Here is a 20,670-nt window from a genome sequence, read left to right on the forward strand (position 1 = left end):
CGTTTTTTATTCTCTCTCTGTTTGCCTCCTTCTGCTGTGTGCCTTTTTCATACACTTGCCGTGGGTGTTTTTAATTTGTTGTCCAAGCTGCAACGTAATTAATACAAAAAATAATATACAATCGATAAGTATCGATTCATAAAAGATCTAAAGATCATAAAAGAATCTAATTAAAGAGCAAATCATATTTTGTATATTAAAATTTAAAATACATAGCATGTGAAAGAATGTCAATAGAGGAATTTTTCATATAGCAAGCATTTTTTAGACTTATCGATAATTATCGATACAGTACTGCATATTTGTTGATCTCTCAACTAAGCTCACAAAATATGCAATAGATATTTTCAAATTGAAATAGGATATACTTTACTTTCGATAAATATCGATTTGCGTATTGTTATATGTTTATCGACAACTGTAGAAACAAATTCTACTTTTATTAATCGATTCAGGATATCATATATATATGTCGCATATATTCAAAAATGAGAAAGGACATAGTGTAGTATCATTTAGTAGGGAATAATTTGATAATATTTTCTAGCCCTCACGGCGAACTGAGCCTCTAAATGTTTAGCAATCAAATTCGATATCGACAAATATTTTCTTTTGTATAGTATATTAAAAGTTCGGCACTTCAAAGATATATGCGATATTTTTTTTTTCTATTGTTTTGTATTTGAAATAGGGAACGGTTATTTGCATTTACTTTTTATGTGCTTGTTGTTATTATTATTTTGTTTATTTATTCTTTTTTGCTTTTCTTTTATTTGGTAAAGGACGAACGCTTAACAACATCATCCATGGGGCGTGCTTCAGATATTTGCATGTTTTATGTGGACATGTTGTTGTTGTTGTTGCTACTCTTGTTGCTGTTGTTGTGTTTGTTGTTATTATGTGGCCTCCTTTTAAAGGCTCAACGTTGAGTCGCTCTTTAACTTTTGCTGCCGTTTGTGAACATTTCTTGTTCTTTGCTCTGCCGCTCAGTTCCCCTCTGTAAATGGGTCGAAAGGCTATATTGATCTTATTGGAGTGTATGTAACAGGCTGTAGAAAACGATGCTCATGGCATCTGGTATATAGTCTTGATCAATTTTAAACCCTCCGGCAGATCTCTCCTTCTCTGTTTGTCTGCCCATTCCTGCGTCCTTCCTCCTGTCTCTCCTCTCTCTCTCTCAGTCTGTCCCGTTTCTTCGGAGGTCAATCCGTCTGTCTCTTCTGCCTCTCAGTTCCAGCATCTGCCCTCCGCAAGTCCATCCGTCCGTCCATTGGTCCCATTACCGCTCCATGTCTCCGCCGAACTGCCTACTGTGTCCGACTATCTATCAGCCTGTCTGTTTATCTGTCTGTCTGTCAGTCTGTCTGTCTGTCTGTATTGGTCAGTTCCTCCGGCTGTTCGTCCTATGTATCCGTCCGTATGTCTGCATAACCATCTCCTTTTTCCGCCCGCTCGTCTGTCTAGCCCGTCGCTAGTGCCTCCGCTGTATCCGTCCGCCCACCTATCTCCATTAGTCTGTCAGTCTGTCCATCCATCTCTCCACCTGCCTACTTCACTCTCTATCTCTGCATCAGCTGCTTCCGTCCGTCTGTTTCTTTGTCCATATTCAAAATATTAAACAAAATCTGCTCTAATTAACTTACAGGGTATCTCCAGGGTCAGTACTCCTAGCTCATAATAATCTCACGTGCTCTATAATGCGCTTCTATTGTTTCGCAGGAAAAAAAAGAACAAAGTAAAAAAAAAAAAATTTGCATGTGAAAACAATGAAAATGGTCAACATAGGCAGCAGGCAGCTGGCAAAGCCGTTATGCCCCCATTTTGAATACCAGCCACGTTAAATGTAATGTTCGTAATGGCTATGCCAAGGTATTTTAATTAAACTATTTCCTGGCTGGACGACAGCATGCCATAAGCAGGACCACCCGCCACCCGCCAACCCCCAGCCCCAGCCCCAGCCCCTTTGCTAAGCAGCTTCAAAATTTGCACAAAATATTGAAATATTTATGCCACAAATACAAACAGAGCAGACGTACATATATATAGCTATATATGTGTATATAAGTATGTATATATGTGTATATGCATTTGCTTCGCTTCGTAATGCAATTTTAATTTCTTCTAGCACAGCAGGCGACAACTGAAGCCGCCTTTCGCCATCTTCTTCTTCTTCGTCTTCGCCTTCTGCTTCTTCTATTTTTGCTGTTGCCTGCCTCGCTTCGTTTCCGCTAGCTGCGCCATCATTTCCGCTGCTCATTTTTTTGACTGGCTATGCGTGAGTGTGTTGGTGTGTGTGCTAGTGTGTGTGTGTGTGTGTATCGCTTTGTTTGCCCCCATTTGATTGTCATGTCGCGCATTTCGATTGTCAGCGCCGCCTTTGAAGTTGATCAGTTCCAATCAGCTCCTGGCGGAAATTCCAACCAGATGCACCTTGAATCGAGCAGCAGAAGCAGCGCCAACAGCAGCAGCAGCAGCAACAGCAGCTGTAGCAGTTGTAGCACTTTGAATTTGTTGTTCTTATACCCTGGCTCCATTAAAATGTGCCTGACAACTGTGGGCATTACGAACTTCTGTGAGTGTTTAGCCAGGCTAAACAGGATATATGTAAGTATATTAGAAATACAGGTAGAATAGAGTCGTTATATTCATAATATTTGTCAAGTATCAACAAGTATCGACAAGTATCGACTACAAGTTTCCAGATTCAATTAATTTATATACTTATCTCGATTGTCTATCATTTATCAATTAATCGGCTTTTTGGGATCGATATCGGTAACGAATTTCTGGGTTTCCCGAAGCTAGTTCAACTGTACTTATCTTGATTATTTATAAGAGCAAATTCTAATATTTTAGTTTTTTTAAGCCAACAAATAAATAATAATTATCAATTCGTTAAATCGATATCGATACCTTAAATATTTGTATATATATTTTTAAAAATTCATTAAGCCTTTAGTTATTATTATATCAAAATCAAGAATGCATTTGCTTTTTCTTTTTGTAATATCTATAAATATGGAAAAAAATAAAATCGATTTATAGTTTTTTTTTTACTCAAATTAAGACCGTTTTTGCAATAATATTATGCATCGAAAATAAGCCCCAATAAATCATTATTTCATACTTTGTATCTAGTGCATTATTTATTATGAAAATCAAACTGAGATCAAGCAAAAAATAAAGACTTTCAGATTAAATTTTACATTTTATATAACACATAAAACTATATTGCTAACTATCAACACATATCGACACATTCATTACAATCTGTAGTAGAACCTAGAATACACTACAATATTAATATGCTCTTTACACAAAGTAGAGGAGTTTAAGGTCATGTTCAAAATTCGAAATATTCCTTACTTTTCAAACTAGTTCCTTGGAATCAAATTAAATCCGAAGGCAGATTTGGTTAGCTGCATGCAGGGTAACTGCTCGTCCATCATTCAGCTGGAACTTAAGTATTTGCTTTGCCGCAAGCAACATAAATTGTGGTTAGGTAGGTGAAACAACGCCTCAAGTTTTGCAACTGGCGCAAAAACTATGTATGCGGCAATATCAGCAAGGACCTCAAGAGCAGCGAAACGAAAACCGAAACCAAAACCCGAACCGAACCCGAACCCGAACCCAAACCCAAACCCAAACCCGAATCCCAAAAACCGAATTGAGCACCGCCCACATATGAAGTTGGCAAATGCAGCCATAAGGAAATTTCATTATTACCGCGCTTACACGCTAATGAAGCATGTAAAATGTCAATGTAGTTGTATGTAGCACTTCAGTATCTCTCACTATGTGAGTGTGTGTGTGTGTGTGTGTGTGTGTGTGTAGGTGCCTATGTGTGTACAAGTATTGAGTCGAGTTGGGCTGCTAGTTTTATTGCAAATGTGTGTAATGAATGTAAATTAGTAAAAAGTTTTCATGTAGCGCATTTTCGCATGTGGCAAGGAAACTAACCTGCGGCAGCCAAGGATAATGCGACCCGCTCATCTCCTTTCTGCATCTCTCTCCCTCTATCTGTGTGAATTAGAATACCAGGTAAATATATATATATAGAGAGTGAGCAAGAGAGGGAGAGAGAGTTAAGTCTTATGCTGCGCTAGAATTATGTGTGAGCTATGCAAAATAAAGTTTTTAAAAGAACTTAAACCAATCGCTCTCTCTCTCTCTCTTCCTCTCTCTCTCTCTCTCTCTCTCTCTCTCTCTCTCTCTCTTCCTCTCTCTCTCTCTCTCTTTTGAGCAATGACCATCTAAGCCAATTCTTATGCAAATGAGTCAAGCATAATAATATTATGCAAGTTTTTAAGCACTACACCAAATTGCGCTTTTGCTAACTAATAACATTTAATGGTCAACACAATTTGCCACTTTAACCAAGTTTCAGCCAGCGAGCCAACTGACAGCCCACCATAGAACGATGATTATCTGAAAGAAAACTCTATTTAAATGTGATATCAAACAGATACTTTAATACTCTAATTTCTTATTAAAGCTTCCAATTTTTTGATAATCCTATTCTTCTAGATAACATATTTAGATATAGTTTTAGTTCTTCTATATAAGATCAGGTGTGGAATTGCATGGCTCAAGATTTAGTTATAACTTATAAAACTATAAACTTATAATATATATGAAAGATATAGTCTGTAATCTATATAATTTATCTGCGTAAATTTATCTGAATAAATTTACTTAAGAAATATGCATTAAATTAATAATAAATCTAACAAAAATATATTTAAATGTTTTGTAAAAAAATAAATAGTTTCAATTATTCTTAAATATACAAAATTAAATGAATTATTTATTATATAATCCTAATCAATTAATTTTTTAGAGAAAAATCAAAGTTTTTTATATGTAGTAAATAAATTCTGTATGTATTATTCATTATAAAAATTAAATTAAATAACATATAATATTATTATCTCATTATATATAAATTAAATATACTAAATATAAATATTCAACTAATTTTAATAACTAATTTCAAGCAATGACAAAGAAAGGAAATTAGAATTAAATTAAAAAGTTATATAATTACTAATTCATTTAAATTCATTTTCATTGAGTTAACATTAATAATTATTTACATAGGCATGCATACATAGGCATCTGTACATAGAATTCAAACCACTTGACTTCTATACTTATTCGACTGCGTTTGAGATAGAGAAATAAATAACTCTAACTGATTAAGTAAAAAGAAAATGCACCCTATAGCATAATTATGTGAGCAAAGCTTAGAAGGACAATAACTTAATTAGAAAGAGATGGAGTGAAGGGAAAAGTACATCTAGCACTCTCGCTCAGTCACCCTCTGTCTCTGTCTCTGTCGCTCTGCTGGGCTTTAAGACAACAGCTGCAAATTGTAAGATACGCTTAGTCTACGAGCCTCGAATATGCAAAACCCAAATGGAACAAAGCCCCAGATGGACAGCCAGACAGGGCGACAGAGATGATGATGCGGATGCTGCTGCTGCTGCTGCTGCTGCTGGACCACATCAGATGAGAGGGCGGCTGGCTGTGTGGCTGGCATGCGAAGTGTGGCCCCTGCTCAGCATTAAAATAAGCAAAGTAAACTAAACAAAATTCGTTTATCAACGCCAGCGCAAGCAAAGTTCAGCCAAGGTGCAAAATAATTTGTTGCAATCAGCTTAACTGAAAGCTGGGCCAACTGCTGCAGGTAGCAGCCAGCACTGCCACTGGGCGTGGCGCACACACCGACACATACACTCACACACACAGTGTGAGAGTGAGCGAGAGAGCTTGAGGCTGGTAGCAGCCGGGGCAAGTTTTCAATTTAGGTTGAATTATTATGACCTTAATTAACACGTCGTTTCATCATCAAATGCTGCACTACGTCTTATGCTTTTGTTGCACATTTTTGGCATAGCCGCGCCCCTAGACGCCGCCGCCCACCTGGACGCCCGCCTTGGCTGATTCGATTTTCTGCAGACATGCACTTTCCCAGCATCCAGTCCTAATCCCCAAATAACTGTTGCTTCAGGGTTCGATGCTCTATCTCCGGTTATTCACTCCCGCACTCACTCGCCCTTACTGTCGTCCCCTCACTCAAGGTGTCCCTGCAAATTTTTAGTGTTTTAATTAAATTTTAACTAGCATGAGGCTCTCGATGTGGGTTGCACTTCATGCACCTGCTAATTGAGTGCCCGGAATGTTAATTGAAACGCTTCACAAAATGTTTCACTGTGGCTGTGGCGTCATCTTTCATGTCAAAACTTAGCATTGTGTTTGCCTTATGATTTCATTTTTAATTTCCCCAAGGTATTTAGCAAACGAAGAAGAAGAAGAAGACGAAAGTGAAAAAATAGAAATATATACTTACATATATATTAAATTATATCAAATGCGACGCAGCGCTCGTCCAGTCTCAGCTGACCGCGCCAAGGCGCTGGACATGCGTCCATGTTATTTCACATGTAGTTGTTGGCAAACACACACACACACACTCAGCGCCTGAGTGTGTGTGTGCGTGCTTGTCTCGGTTTCCGCTTGGCCAAATTTGTTTACACTTTTTGTGTCCAGCGCGTTGCCCACTCATAATTTAATTTTTAATACCCTGCGAGCAATGGGGTAGATGGAAGGGGGTGGCATCGTTTAAGGAAACTTTCCTTAACGAGGATTTACCCTGTCACTCTGTCAGTATCTCTGCTTTTGTAGCCCCTTTCGCACGTCGGCATTTCTATCTCCTTCTCTTTCTAAGTCTAGAAGAAGCGCTATTTACTTCTCCTAGAACGTTTTTCTCAAATCTGTCCATTCTTTTAATTACATCTCTCCCATCATCATCAATCATCAACCTCTATAGAGATGCTGCTCTCTATATCTCTCCTTCCTCTTTATATTTTTCCATTATTTCTGTCTCTTTCTCAGCCCGTCTCGCTCTCCATCTCTCTATTGTTTACTCTCCCTCTCTCTCTCTCTGTCTCAATCCCTATTTGCTGTCAGACTATCTCTCGTCATTGTCTCCATCTGTCTGTATACATATTTGATATATTTCTCTTCTGCCCTCTTTTTCCATGTCACTTTTTATTTGATCTTTTCTCTGTCGATCTCTGTACATCTCATACTGTGTATTTCCATGCCTTTTTCTCAGATCTCTTCCTTTCTCTTTTTATTAGTTTTTCCTCTTAATATTATCTATCTATATATTTTATTATCTATATTTATATTATCTATATTTCTAGCTCGCTCTCTCTTTCTCTTAGTGTCACTGTCTTTCTCTCCCCCCTATCTGTCTCTGATTCTGGCTCTCTCTCTCTCTCTCTCTCTCTCTCTCTCTCCATCTTATTATGTCTGCCTCTCACTTATGGTATCGCTTTGGAGTACAGGGCATCTATCAGTCAGCCAATCATAATCAACTTGGATTGGCTCTTTTTTAAGCATTTGTCAAAACGGTTCGAAAACTTTTTGCTTGCCCTGACATATGGCGCTAAGCCTGTCACATTATTAAACTTGCCTCATGAGGCAACCACCGACTGTCGACTACCGCCTGCCGACAGACGACAGACGAAAGACGACTTGCAACTTGTGCTGTGTGGCTCATTAAACAAACTCGTAAATGGAACCAGCACAGAACCCTTGAGCAACAGCACGTGATTTGCATACAACACAAGACACGCCCACAACTCCATACACCTCCTCCTCCACCCCCCGCAAAAAAAAAAGGGAAGACAACACTTAATTGCATGCCAAATGAAAAGTTTAAGAAAACGACGGAAAAAAATAACGCCAAAAATTAAATGTGCGTTAAATTGCCAATAAACATGGCCAGCATTTTAATAGGCGCTAAAATATACGCCGGAAAGTACGAAAACGGAGAGTCCAAGGAAAACAACAAATATATATAAAAAGAGTTTGGTTAAAGGGTTTCTTCCCTGCTTTTAATATACATAATAATTACTTCTGAGAATATAGACTGCTTGGGTTGACTAGTGGGAAGGTATGTAAAGTCTAGTATGAGTTTGCCTAGTGTAAAATGATGTAATGATGTAATAATTTCAATTAGTTAATTTTTTAAATTGATCCCAACAAAAAATCTTGATTCGAGCTGGCGAAAACTTTCAATCTTGGAAATGTTGAAATACTTTTTCAACTAAAATCTTTAGGATTCTTATCTTATATATTTGGGAATCCATATTCTAAACATTGTAGATTGTTTAAGTAGCATTTCATCATTTATTGTGCAACTCTGCAAACAGTTTTATTGTATATCAAGAGGTGTATATAGATGTGTATGTACAGTATATTCGGGTTATAACGACTCCGTTTATTGCGTCGGCTAACTTATATCAGCAAACTTATACGGTTAAATCTTCTTCCGGATATACCTACAATGCCTTGAACGTTGTCATAGGCGGATTCTACTGTATTTTCAATCTACAGAGAGCATCAACGGCAAAATCATCTCCGTCTTAAAAATAGATATCCATATATAGTTGCATGTGTATGTGCATGTGTATATAGAGTTAATTTATTCCGTTTTAATATTATAAGTATTATATCTATATTTAAATATGATATTATCTATAAAGACTCTTCGATTTTGGAGCACGAAATGTCTGTATTTGTTACGTTCCACTGTAGTCTATAACTATTTTACCAGTAAATATCAGTTTAGTATATACTAAAAAATAAAATGTTGATACTTTAATATACATAAAAAGTTGAAATGGACAGAACTTTATCTGATTTATTCCCTGAACTCTCATGGACCTAGCCAAAAGCAATCCTAACTCTTTATTAGACTCATATAACTGGAAATATATACATACATATATGTATGTATGTATGTATCTATGTGTATATATATATATATATTTCCACTCTTTGACTTCTTTGTCTCTGTAATTTCTTAAGCTACTACCGAACCGCACTCGAAGACAGCTACAGGCGCTGTCGTCATGCTTAAACTGGTCTTTTCAACATAACCAAACATAATTACAATAGTCGCGACTTTCCAATTGGCAAAGCCTGAACGACTTTGCTATAAAAGCTGCGCCCGTGTGAGAGCGAAGCAATCGCCATAGGCTGTCGTAGCACTCGCATGATCTGCAGAAGGGCAGAAAGCACAAACACAGACAAATGTACATGTATGCATAGATAGGGCTATTGTCGGTTTCCAAGTGTGCGTTGATTTCAACGTCGCATGTGGCTGATGACAATTGAGTGGGAAATTGTGGGATCATTTGTGCTAGAACAGCTCACAATACATTTCCGTCAGATATAGAATATTTTTTTTGTAAATTTTTAAGACCGAACGTAAATTTTGTACGATTATTATTTGACACGAAACAGTTTAAACAAATTATTAAGACAAAATGGAGCCGCTTCGAGCCCGTAATTCCGCTAAGCTAAAGGTCAACATGCCGCAGCCAATTGTCAAATCTGAGAAGAATGTACAACTTTATTTCGTACAGTGAACGCGTGTGTGTTTAGTGAATAAAAACTTTTATGCTTTTCCATAGGATTTTTCAGAGGACGAGAAGAAAATTATTGGTGAACTAAAGCAGCTCTATATGGAAACCATCAATCTAGATGTCAAGATGCAGCGCGAAATTTACAATATGGAAAAAGTATATGAGCAGAAACACAATGAGATATTCGACAAGCGCAAAAAGATGCTTGAGTAAGTTAGATAATGAGTTTATAATGATGAGCTGACATTAGCTTCCAATAGTTGTCAAAGATCTCATAAATTGAATATAGAGGTTCTCTTTGTACTTCTGGTTTTACTATAGATTTCGTTTTAGTATATATTTCCATTTGTAATTTTTGTTTTACTATAGATTCCATTTAAGTTTTTGAGATATTCCTCTTCATTCCTCGATCCTGGATTAGTTTCAAACATATTCGATTCATTTTATGAGATTCTGTTAATCTTTTTACACATAGATTCGATTCGAATTCTTTTTTCCTAACCAAGAAGTATGGATTGCTCCATCTTAAAGTTAACTCTATCTGATCTAAGCTACCTCTTCGTATTAGGCATTTGATTCATAAAATTCAGGCTCAAATATTTATATAGACTTCGTTCCACCTTAGATAGATCGCTAGACTAAGTAACTAACCTTTCTTCCCATGCAATGAAAAAAAAATATATGAATACTCTTAGAGAATACAAGAAACAAATTCATGGTGATGCTAATTCTAATGACAGTGTGGCACACTTTTGGCTCAAAGTGCTCAAAGCCTCTTACACCGAATTCATCGGCAAGGAGGATGAGAAAATTTTATCGGTGAGAAAAGATAGTTCTACTTCAAAATGAGAGATCTATTCATATATCCTTTTCAGTACTTATGTGATATACGAACCAAGCATTATAATGAAGACACCGTCAAGTTTGTCATCGAGTTCACTTTTGAGAAGAACGATTACTTCAAGAATCGCGTATTGACAAAGACCTATATACTGAATTGTGTGCCCGACAAGGAGGACCCATTATCCTATGACGGCGCTGAGATAGTCAAATGCGAAGGCTGCCACATCGAGTGGAAGCAGTCTTTGGAGCGCGAGAAAAATGGTATGTTGTCATAATAATATACATATAAAGCTCAGCCAGTCAGAAGTCTTAAAACTTTGGATTCTTAGAAGTTAGGTGTTTCAGGAATTGCGCTTCTTGAAACTTAGGGGAGTGTATGTAATTAAGGATTTTTAAAACTGAGGACTTGAAGGATTTAGGATTCTTAAGACTTTGGACTCGTAGGGCATCGAACTAAGAACTCGTAATACATAAAACTCTTAGAACATTGGATGCTGACTCTCTGTTAGAACTCTAGACTTTTAGAAATTTGGAATCTAAAAAATTAGACATCTTATAGACTTATGACTCTTGGAACTTTTTTCTTCGGACTCAATGAGTTTCAGATCACATTGCGCTTTTCTCCACAGATCAGCCGTCATTCTTTGATTTCTTTACGCCACCTGTTCTTCCTGATGATCCCGAGGATCCCAATTTCAGTGACATAAACGTAAGCCATGACTAGAAATTTAAGATCGATTGTATTACCTGATCGTATTACCCACCTGAACCTGATCAGGCCATACTGCAGAACGACTTTGAGTTGGGCTTCTACTTGAAGGAGCGCGTCATACCGAAGGCCGTTATCTTTTTCACTGGCGAAATAGCCGACTGCCAGAGCACAGATGCCTCGGACTCGGAGACAGAGGACAGCGAGGATGACTCCGAGGTCGAGGAAGAGGAGGAGGAGTCCTCCAACAACGAAAATGACAAGTAACAGACATACAATTTTTTTAAGCACTAGTTAACCGAGAATTGAATTTCCACACGTGTTTTCCATTCGAATGTTATTCCCAAGTTTTTCACCCGAGAGTTGGCTCTCAGAAAGCGCAACTGAACAATTGTTTTGTCCACTTCACTTCAAGTTTTTTTTTTTTTTTCGACGGCTACCCAATAAACATTTCATCAGTTACTCAATTCCAAAATTGTTTATCATTTGTTTGTTTGTTTTTGTTTAATGCTTAACAAATTGTTACATTTCATCAAGCCAGACAAATATATTCGTGAGTGTTTATGTATACATATAGGATATACATATGTATATATGCTTCTCTCTATAACACATATAAGATATACATATATATAGTAAAGTATGTAAGTGTGTGTGTGTTCCAAACATAATACTAAATAACTCTGCGCCACAGCGTGGAGCATTTGAAGAGGAGCGAAGGAGGAAGAGATTTAATTTTATCAAGCCTATTTTAGGAATCCTTAAGGCGCGTCCAGTTGGGGTTCAGGTTCGGCTTCGGCTTCGGCTTCAGCTTCAGCTTCTGCTTCGGCTTCAGCCTCGGCTTTCTCTTCCGCTGCAGCTTCGTCTAAGTTTTCATCCTGTGGCGGCCGCTGCTGCTGCTGCTGCTCTTCCATCTCTCGCTGCGCTTGCACAAGGACTTCCGTCTCGGCCTGCTCCGGCTGTTCGTCCATGCTTAAATGTGTTGCAACTACCTCACACTCGGGCTTTAGCTTCTTGAACTTGCGCAGGCCCAATGAAGTTACACTCGTGCCGCTCACATCGATGTAGACGAGATTCGGGGAGCATTGCACCAGATGCTCCAGCGTATAGTTTGTGATGTGCGGATAATTGCGTAGCTCGATCCGCTCGAGTCGATTGTTGGACGAGCGATTTGAGTTGCGTATCCAAACGACGTCCGATTGCACGGGATAGGCACGCCCAAAGCTATACATTGCCCGATCCGAGACATAGCATTGGGGCGGTAGCTGGCTGACCGGTGGTCGACAGCGCATCCGACGGGAATAGTCCCTGTCCAAGGGATCGAGCATATTCCAGAACATCGGATGCTGCACAACCTGCTCCAAATTGCCGCGTGGCTGGATGCGATGTGTGCGACGTGACTGCATGACCAACAGCGGCTCGGCAATTGCCTGTGGATTCATATAGATCACCTGGTCGCGACGCCTCAGGAACCGGCTGTGCGCCGGCTGATTGCCACGAAGCGTGTGTATCTGATCCACCATCTGCTCGATCAGCGAGGCCATCACCTGCGGCCGCTGTCCGTCGACCGGCGGACCGTTCTGTACATAGATGTAAGCGCGTGGTGCCTCAACGCCGCCATCTGCTGCAGCACCGACTGCCGCATCGGCTGCCGCTGCCGATGCTGCATCTGCTGCTGCTGCCGCTGGCGCAGGATCAGGATTTTCATTGGCATTCTGTTGATTTTCGGCGGGAGCTGGTGAATGACGCGCTACGCTGGGCAAAGCGATAACCACAAGGGGCGACTGTATGCCCCCATTGCCATCCGGATCGGAGGAGCTATGTCCAGTGCTGTGCGCTGCAGCATTATCTGATTTATCGGAGGAGGACGCAGACGTGGACGATGTGTCCTCATCATCCGAACCGGATGAGAGGCAGCCACTGCGCTTGGTTGTGCTGCCGGAGGGCTTGGGCGCATCGCTCGCATCCTTTCTAAAATTGCAATTATCCGAAGTGTATGTTTCGCTGGCTGGCTTGGGTGCCTCTGCGTTGGCATCCTGACTCTGGGCAGCTATTTTGCACGCACGCAAGTGTTCCATGGCTGCGCGCGATGTTGACGGCTCATCGTCGTTCAACATTTTCACTTGATCTGCCACTGGGGCAGGGGAGTCCTCGCTGCTCGGCACATTGCCATTTGTTGTTTTTGTGGGACAGGTCGGTTCCTGAGGCAAATTGGGGGGCGATTCCAGCAGCAGTTCCTTCAGGCCCTCAATGGCGCTAAAGCACTGCAGATCTGAGTTGTTAATGGGCGTCAAACGCAAATCAAGAACCTGTGCAAAGATGGAGAAAGTCGTTAGACTATGTCTATATAAATATATGCTTATGTATGTAGCTGTAGCATACCTCCAAGTTTTGAAAACCAAAGCGGGCTGCCATGCTGCCGTAGGGCACAAATTTGCACATCATTTGACAGCCCTTCAGGCTGAGGCGGCGCAACGCCGGCAGCTTGGATAACGCCATTATATAGTAAGGCTCAAACCAGTTGTTATCCTCAATGCTCAGGTCCTATTACATATAGAGCACGTGTTAGACTAACCTATTCCAATCGGATATATATCCTTACCTCCAAGTGGATCAATTGCTTTTCTATAGTGTGAAATATACTTTTGACATGATCTCCAACCTTGACGCTGCAATCCTTAAGTTTTAGCCGCTTCAGTGAGGATGGAAACTCCGATATATGTATCTGAAAGCAGCAAAAAAGGTTATTATATATAAATCTTAGTAACATGTATGTATATAGATACGCACGTATTCAAAATCCAGGCTTACGCCTTGTAATTCAAGAACCTTAAGCTGTGTGGCCACCTTGGGGAACACTGAGGTCAGGGTGCAGGTGAATTGCTTAAACTCGCCGGCAACATGCTGCGACGAGGGTGGGCCGCGAATCTTGATGGTGTGCGTCTTCTCTGTGGCACGTCCGAGCACCTCCTCCAGGATGCCCAACGGCAGCGGCGCATTGCTGAGATCAATATTGTGCCAGAAGCGGTGATCCAGAAGGAAACTTTCCAAGTGCGGCGAACAGCTGACGAAAGCAATAGATATTACCATGCATTTAGAAACAAAAGGCTGACATAATTTCACTCACAGCATCATCGCCAGTATGGAGGCTGTGTCCAAATACTTGAATATCTCATAGAGCAGCTCATTGCAAAAACTCAGCAGACAATGTTTTTGTGGCTGTTGTTGTTGCACTTGCTGCTGCTGCTGAGGCTGTTGCTGTTGCTGATGCTGTTGTTCTGTCTTCCGTTGTTTCGGCTCCGGCTGCTCCTGGGGCAGCGGTTGGGGCGCGTCCCCTTGCTTGTGTTCGCAGTCGGACAATCGACGCTTTTGCGCAGCAACAAAAGCGTTATGCACACTATTCATGTTGTTTAGCGCGCTGCAAGCCAAATTGACGAGAAAACTCAACTTTTTTGGCCAAGTAAAAAAAAAAACAGCAGCTAAAAAAAAAAACGTCAAACCCGTGAAAACTCTTCTTCATTGCCATTCGCATGGACACGCAAGCAGCTGTTATTTCGTAGCAGACGATAGTTGATCGATACTTAACAGTGCTACATAGCGACACATTGAGCATAGAACATTTTACAGCACTGCAAGTCTTTGGCTCGTGTGTTTTGGCTCTACTTTGCAGTTTTATTGAATTAAAAATGTTAATTTTAAGACAATTGCGCAAACTGAATGCAGTGCAACGACTGCAGCTGGGCGTGGACCAATCGCGACGCACCCTCTCCGATGCCAGCCTGCAATACGACAAAGATCCCCAGCCGCTATTCACAGATGCCGAAACGCAGCGGCTGCTTCAATCCATGACGCAACTGCAGCTGGAGAAGGTCTTCCGGAAGCGAACCGTTGCGGACAACAGCACGGAAACGAAATTCATGACCACCGCACAGCTAGAAAAGGAGTTTGTGCTAACCATCGAAAAAGCCAAGAAATTACTGCAAATGCCGCCAGTTGTGCAGATCAAAAAGGACACCGAGCGCATCATATCCAAAGATCCGGCACTAAAAGACTTTGACAATTCAAAGTACGTTTTCACCGACATCAGCTTTGGTCTGCGTCCATCGGAGCGCAAGGTGGTGGTACGTGATGTGGACGGCACCTTGGCCTATGCCCCATTAGAGACCCAAAAGCGCATGAATCAATTGTATTTCCCCCTGGATGGCCGCAGATCCTACACGCCGCGCATGTTCAGCGATGAGCAGTTGCTGCAGCGTTGCCTGGACGATCACAAATATGAGTTCATACTGGATCGCCTGACGGTGCAATACGAGCCCTACGAGGCCGAGTTCCACAACATTTCAGCCAAAGTCTTTACGCATTTGAATGAATCGAAGCAATTCGATCTGCTCCGCTCTACCCGACACTTTGGACCCATGGCCTTCTTCTACGCTTGGCATCGGTGCATCGATGATCTGCTGTACGATATGATCCGACGCGATTATTTATACAATGGCGTCCAGCTGATCGCGCTTAGCTATAAGATACACAACGTGCCCGTGGAATATGGTAAAACGCTTAGTCAGCTAGAGGCACTGCAGCCAACGCCCGCTGAGCGTGCGCTCGAGGAGCTGCTCAGCTGCTTGAAGAAGCCATCCGAGAAGGGCATTGAGCAGGAGATCCAAACGGCCATTGGCAAAACGGAGCAAGATTTCGCAGCCGACGAAATCAGCCTGAAATTCATCGAACAATACATTGGAAGCGAACATGCGCTCAAGAAGGTGCAACTAGAGCTGGCGGTGCAGACGCTCAAGGAGGTGAATCTGGAGAAGCTGCAGCTGTTCAAGGGCTTGAAGAAGGCCCACGGCGTGCAAGCCACATAAGATAAAAATCAAACATCTTTATTATTGTTAATAAAAATACGAAATAGGCAAATTTGACTCCATTACTTTAATTTTGATTTATCCGACTCCGACTTATAGCAATCTTTTGCTAAGAACATGCAGAAAGCCTATCCATTTTTGTCTTTCGTTACCCATTTAATGACAAAACCTCGAGCTATGGTCAGATCTTTATTTCATGCAGTTACGTTTTACGATACACCCGGACTTCTTTACTCTATATTACTACTTATTTATTGCATTGTTTCTATTATATATTTATATTTGGATTTCTCAGCAATTTGCGCAGACGCCGCTGATACTCCTGGATGCAGCGTCGCTTGTGCTGCAGGCAGCGATAGGCATTGCTAAAGAGTTTCAGGCAAACGGAGCAGCGATTGATCTTCGCTTTGTGTCGTAAGTCCGTCGAGTTATTTGCAAGGTAATAGGGCTTGGCCCATCGGCATGTGGTGCTCTGTATGCGGTGCACCAGGAATTGTGTTGTAGAGCTAAACCTCTGACAGCACGGCAAGCAATAATATGGCTTGGAGACCACATGCCTCCGGAGATGCTGGCGGAGCTGCGTCTTTGATGTGATCATAACAGTACAGTGCAAATGGGGGCACTGCATGTGCATCTGTGGCCGGGATCTGGGATGGGCATGTGCCCTGCAGCTGTACTTGTGCTGCGCGAGCAAATTCTCGTGGCTGACGAATTCACCGCAGTCGGAGCACAGTGATGGCGGTCCATAATGCAATCTCACGTGTTGCTGATGCGTTTGCAGATTTTTGGCCACTTCTCCACACAAGAGGCACCCGAGCATAGCATTGGGAAAGCGGGTGGTGTGCTGGTTAACAAACGCCAGAAAATGACTCTCCGCATCCGGGTTTTCATTCGATTCTGTTGACGGCACAGACTCAAACCAATCTTCGTCCCCATCGAATCGTTGGCATTGGATGCCAACATCACTTGTGGAAGGCGGATCTGTTTGTACGCCGCGTACGCGAAAAGGCTTGTCTTTTTTCGAGCTAAACTTTGTTATTGTCCTACTTCCTTGCTTTTTACTTTTTTTCATCATGTTTGTATTAATATATTGCGGAAAGCTTTACTGTTAAAAAAAAATCTTAAATAATGTGTTCCTTATCGGAAATCGGTGAGAAATTTATCGATAATTGATTTTGTCCATCAACCCAATATTCACATGTTAAATACTTTTCGCCAGCCCTTGTCATCGGTGTCATAGAGAAAGGAGCAACAATCAGTCATTTGGCGCCCATTTCAAAAATTGTACAATCAGTAGATAATTTTAGTTGTTTATTAAAACGTTACAATTTAATTCTATTACACTTTTGCTTATAAACGAAAGAAACAAATCATCGTCAATTGGTACAATTCATCATATTTTATACACCGTTATCATAATCCGAACTTCACACAACAAATTATTAACTTATAAATTGGGCGTACAAGGTAAGAGTAAAGAGTTTTGCAAATTATACATGTATATATGCGTGGACAGATATAATCAAATATAAAATCAGTTAATGTCTCTCATTTGGGGCATAAAATCGCCGTATTTTATGTACAAAATGAAATGTCTTACATGTATGTATCTACGAAGAGTTTGTTGTTGATTCGTTGAACGTGCTCGAATGTTTTTTCTTTTTCTGTTTTGTTTTTAGTTTTTGTTTTGTTGTTTGGTGGGCCGTAGCATTATAGCCTGGATATTGCGGAAGTCCCTTATCAATTTATCAAATAAGTCAAGTTTTTATAACATTTTTTCATTCTTTCTTTCGGGTTCTATTCGGTGTTGTTGTTGTTGTGCATCTCCTGTTGTTCCATTTTATGGTAATTCTAACTAAATGATCTCATTCAAGAGTTAATCGCAATTGAAGTCAAATTTGCTTTTGTAGGTGTAGAAGAAGCTCTACCACTTCTTCTTGTGCTCATCCATGGAGACGCCACCGGGGCCCAAGGAGACAATCATGAGCAAACCCCCGATAACCGAAAGTGTCTGTAATGTGCCAAATAACAGTTATACATCATATGTATATACAAGTATGATATAGAAATATTTACCTGGAAAAAGTCATATTTCAAAAAATCTCTTAGTGGCTTGTACGAGGGAATTGTCCACCAGGCATTATGATATAGATTGAGCACCGTCAGCAGCGCAACCAAAATTAACGCCGACAACTTTGTCTTGTAGCCCAGCACAACGAGCACCATCAAGGTGGAGCCAATGATGTCCTGAATGACATTCCACACGCTCAGCTCGAAGCGGATGAGTGTGATGAACATGAAGGCAAGCAGAATGCGACCAGCCAGCTGCATGAAGTTCTTGGGCTTGTTGTCGCCCAGCGATGGCACGCCGGCAAATAAGCTGCGTCCCTCGATCCTAGCCTCGGCCAACACCAGCAGCAGAGCGCCGATCAGAGCAAAGTTGCGTAGCAAGAACTGGAAGTCCCACAGTATGGAATACGCGATTGTCTACAAGATGAATTAAAGTAAATTAATCATAACCAGGTGAGGCAATTTACACCTGCCGTGGCTCACCTGCAGCACCACAATGAAGAACAGCAGACCGACCGCAATGTCCACCTTGAATCTGGCCATTACCATGCCACAGCCGCCCAGTTGTCCCAGCAGATTCGTTAGCACAAAAACTGTGGCCAAGAACTTGCCGCAGCCCCAGCTCATGTCCATGTATTCGCGCTGTTCGTTCCATTGGAAATACATGCGCAGGCCATCCTCGAAGAAGGTGGCGATCAGGCATAATCGTGCAACAGTCGGTAGTACGTATTTGCCGCGCTTGATAACCTTAAAATAGAATTCGAAATAACAACAAACATTTATTGATAACAAATTTTCGATTGTGCATAATCTATATGTGTGTGTGGGTGTGTGAGTCTGGCTGCCATATGTATGCGTGTATGTTTCGGATTGTGTGTATGTGATGGTGTTGTAACATGAATACACTCGGAAAAATCAACATAAAGTAAAATGAAATGCTTTTTTAATAATTCAAATTATTACAAAATTTTAATATAATACAAAACATTAACAACAAATTGTATAAAAATTTAAAAAATATTTTTTTTATTAACATTTTTTTTTTTTTAAATTATTACGCGTCTAAAATGTGTTTTTAAAAATTAAAACAGTTTTAATAAATAAAATACATAAATTAATGTAATTAATTTTTTTCGGCTTCTATTCGATGCTGTGGTTGTGTTGTGTTTTTTTTTCTATTTTTTTTATAACATTACACTTCATGAAGAAATGTATATTTTTTATCAGAAGATCTCAATATGCGTATAATAATATATCATCAAATGCAATATCATTTTTTAAAATCTCTACAGACGCCCGTCAAAAATCATACCGAGCTGAACATTCTAAATGTTATGTAAATACGTATCTGCGAGTCTACTCTACTACTAACTCGTTTGCTAAAAATAAAATGCAATTTGCTATAATTATTTACCTGGGTTTTAAGTGCAAGAATATATTAAAAAAAAAAAAAAAAAAACACACAAAAGCAAAAAAAAAAACCTATGTTTTTTAATTAATATTTTCAGATATTTTGTAGCGGACTTGATTTTTTCGGGTGTATTTTGAAGTGATGCATTAATATACATATTTGCGTGCGCCGGGCAAAAGCAATTGATAAGTGACTAGCGAGTAAGAGAAGTTAACAGAAAACCAACTATTGGCATATCGGCGGGGAATCGTCCACTTTAGTTGATTGTGATAAGAGCTCAGAAATTTACAACATACTGGAGCGTGGCTCTCATTTTTTGTTGGCCTTTTTTTTTGACAAGACAGTGTTGATTTGGCAAGACAGTGGCGGGTCATGACGTGTCGCTCAGCTGCTCTTTCGCGTTATACCTTATGTGAGCCACGCTATCTCCCCATCTCTCTCAGCGTGTAACGGGTTTTCATGCCTAGCTTCAATGCATAATTTGAATATATTGATACATGGGCAGGCACGCACACACACACACATACATTTATATATATTTATATACACATACTCTCTGATTAGGTACCGTGTGTAAGTATAAGTGTTTAAGCGGGCTGCCAGATTTTCATTTCCTAAAGCTATTACGGAACTTGACTAGTTCGAGATGGACGACGCAACATTCATGCCGCTCACTCTCACCACTTTCACTAGTACGGACTAAGCACACACACACATACAGACTCACGAACACACACATATGCAGACGCAAAGCGTAACCGCATATGGCGTACTCTCTATTAGATACAAGTTCCTGGATTCTTTGGGCATTTTTCTTAAGTAGCTATCCAACTTTGGTTCTAGTACGTCCTGGAGCCCACCATGGAGCACTTGCTGCCAGATACTGTGGCTGCGATTAAGCTTCGAACTTTGCCGCGTTTGGATGACGTTGGCAGTTTTCTATTGCTTTTGCTTTAAGTGGTATTGGGATTTTTCCAATTAGATGTCGATTAGACCAATTGCCAGTGCTCTTCAAACAGTTGCAAGTGGTGCAATTAGCTACTTTCACGGCTTAGGATCCTAAGAGAATTACCTGTTCGGCCACATCTTCCGTTTTTGCAATATATTCGTTGGGTATGCTCATGTTGGCGGCTGCTATTTGTCCTATTGGGGTTGTTTATGTGTTATTCCAGGCCGACGTTGAAACTTGCAGCATGCAAGTTTGGTTTAAAAACACTTAAAACGTTCACAGTCCACTCGGTACACGAAATTAAAATTAACAAAAACCAGAAAAATCAAAAAACACACAACACGGGCACACAAGGCTGGCAGAGAGAGCCAGGTGGAGAAATT

At 40.5% G+C, this 20,670-nt stretch overlaps 5 protein-coding genes across 7 annotated transcripts; 2 read left to right on the plus strand and 3 right to left on the minus strand.

Moving 5' to 3' along the window:
• Positions 1 to 9,195: 9,195 nt before the first annotated feature.
• Positions 9,196 to 11,462, plus strand: mil (milkah). 3 transcript variants are annotated; one of them, XM_018017168.2, is made up of 6 exons: positions 9,196 to 9,437; positions 9,492 to 9,652; positions 10,139 to 10,262; positions 10,319 to 10,547; positions 10,916 to 10,995; positions 11,065 to 11,462. In XM_018017168.2, exons 1-6 carry the CDS (start codon positions 9,345 to 9,347, stop codon positions 11,260 to 11,262), a joined length of 885 nt encoding a protein of 294 aa, XP_017872657.1. In that variant the 5' UTR covers positions 9,196 to 9,344; the 3' UTR covers positions 11,263 to 11,462. The 3 variants fall into 3 exon arrangements, with proteins under 3 accessions (XP_017872657.1, XP_017872666.1, XP_089327935.1); XM_018017177.2 differs by having other exon boundaries at positions 9,196 to 9,422; XM_089471809.1 differs by having other exon boundaries at positions 9,196 to 9,383.
• Positions 11,455 to 14,536, minus strand: LOC108621612 (uncharacterized). The gene is made up of 5 exons (XM_089471724.1): positions 14,123 to 14,536; positions 13,786 to 14,059; positions 13,598 to 13,720; positions 13,378 to 13,539; positions 11,455 to 13,304 (listed from the first exon to the last, which is right to left on the minus strand). The coding sequence occupies exons 1-5, from the start codon at positions 14,398 to 14,400 to the stop codon at positions 11,757 to 11,759; spliced, it is 2,385 nt and encodes a 794-aa protein (XP_089327850.1). The 5' UTR covers positions 14,401 to 14,536; the 3' UTR covers positions 11,455 to 11,756.
• Positions 14,537 to 14,577: 41 nt separating this feature from the next.
• On the plus strand, positions 14,578 to 15,914 carry mRpS22 (mitochondrial ribosomal protein S22). Its single transcript, XM_018017123.2, has one exon. It carries the CDS (start codon positions 14,682 to 14,684, stop codon positions 15,855 to 15,857), a length of 1,176 nt encoding a protein of 391 aa, XP_017872612.1. The 5' UTR covers positions 14,578 to 14,681; the 3' UTR covers positions 15,858 to 15,914.
• Positions 15,910 to 17,028, minus strand: Boh1 (Buddy of Hmr 1). Its single transcript, XM_018017223.2, has one exon. The coding sequence runs from the start codon at positions 16,930 to 16,932 to the stop codon at positions 16,126 to 16,128; it is 807 nt and encodes a 268-aa protein (XP_017872712.1). The 5' UTR covers positions 16,933 to 17,028; the 3' UTR covers positions 15,910 to 16,125.
• Positions 17,029 to 17,155: 127 nt separating this feature from the next.
• On the minus strand, positions 17,156 to 20,661 carry Surf4 (Surfeit locus protein 4). The gene is made up of 4 exons (XM_018017191.2): positions 20,411 to 20,661; positions 18,411 to 18,674; positions 17,934 to 18,344; positions 17,156 to 17,868 (listed from the first exon to the last, which is right to left on the minus strand). The coding sequence occupies exons 1-4, from the start codon at positions 20,459 to 20,461 to the stop codon at positions 17,782 to 17,784; spliced, it is 813 nt and encodes a 270-aa protein (XP_017872680.1). The 5' UTR covers positions 20,462 to 20,661; the 3' UTR covers positions 17,156 to 17,781.
• Between the last annotated feature and the right edge of the window lie 9 nt (positions 20,662 to 20,670).

The sequence above is a fragment of the Drosophila arizonae genome, chromosome 2 (assembly GCF_054131065.1).
Source record: "Drosophila arizonae isolate 15081-1271.41 chromosome 2, UAZ_ARI_1.0, whole genome shotgun sequence".
Taxonomy (NCBI): domain Eukaryota; kingdom Metazoa; phylum Arthropoda; class Insecta; order Diptera; family Drosophilidae; genus Drosophila; species Drosophila arizonae.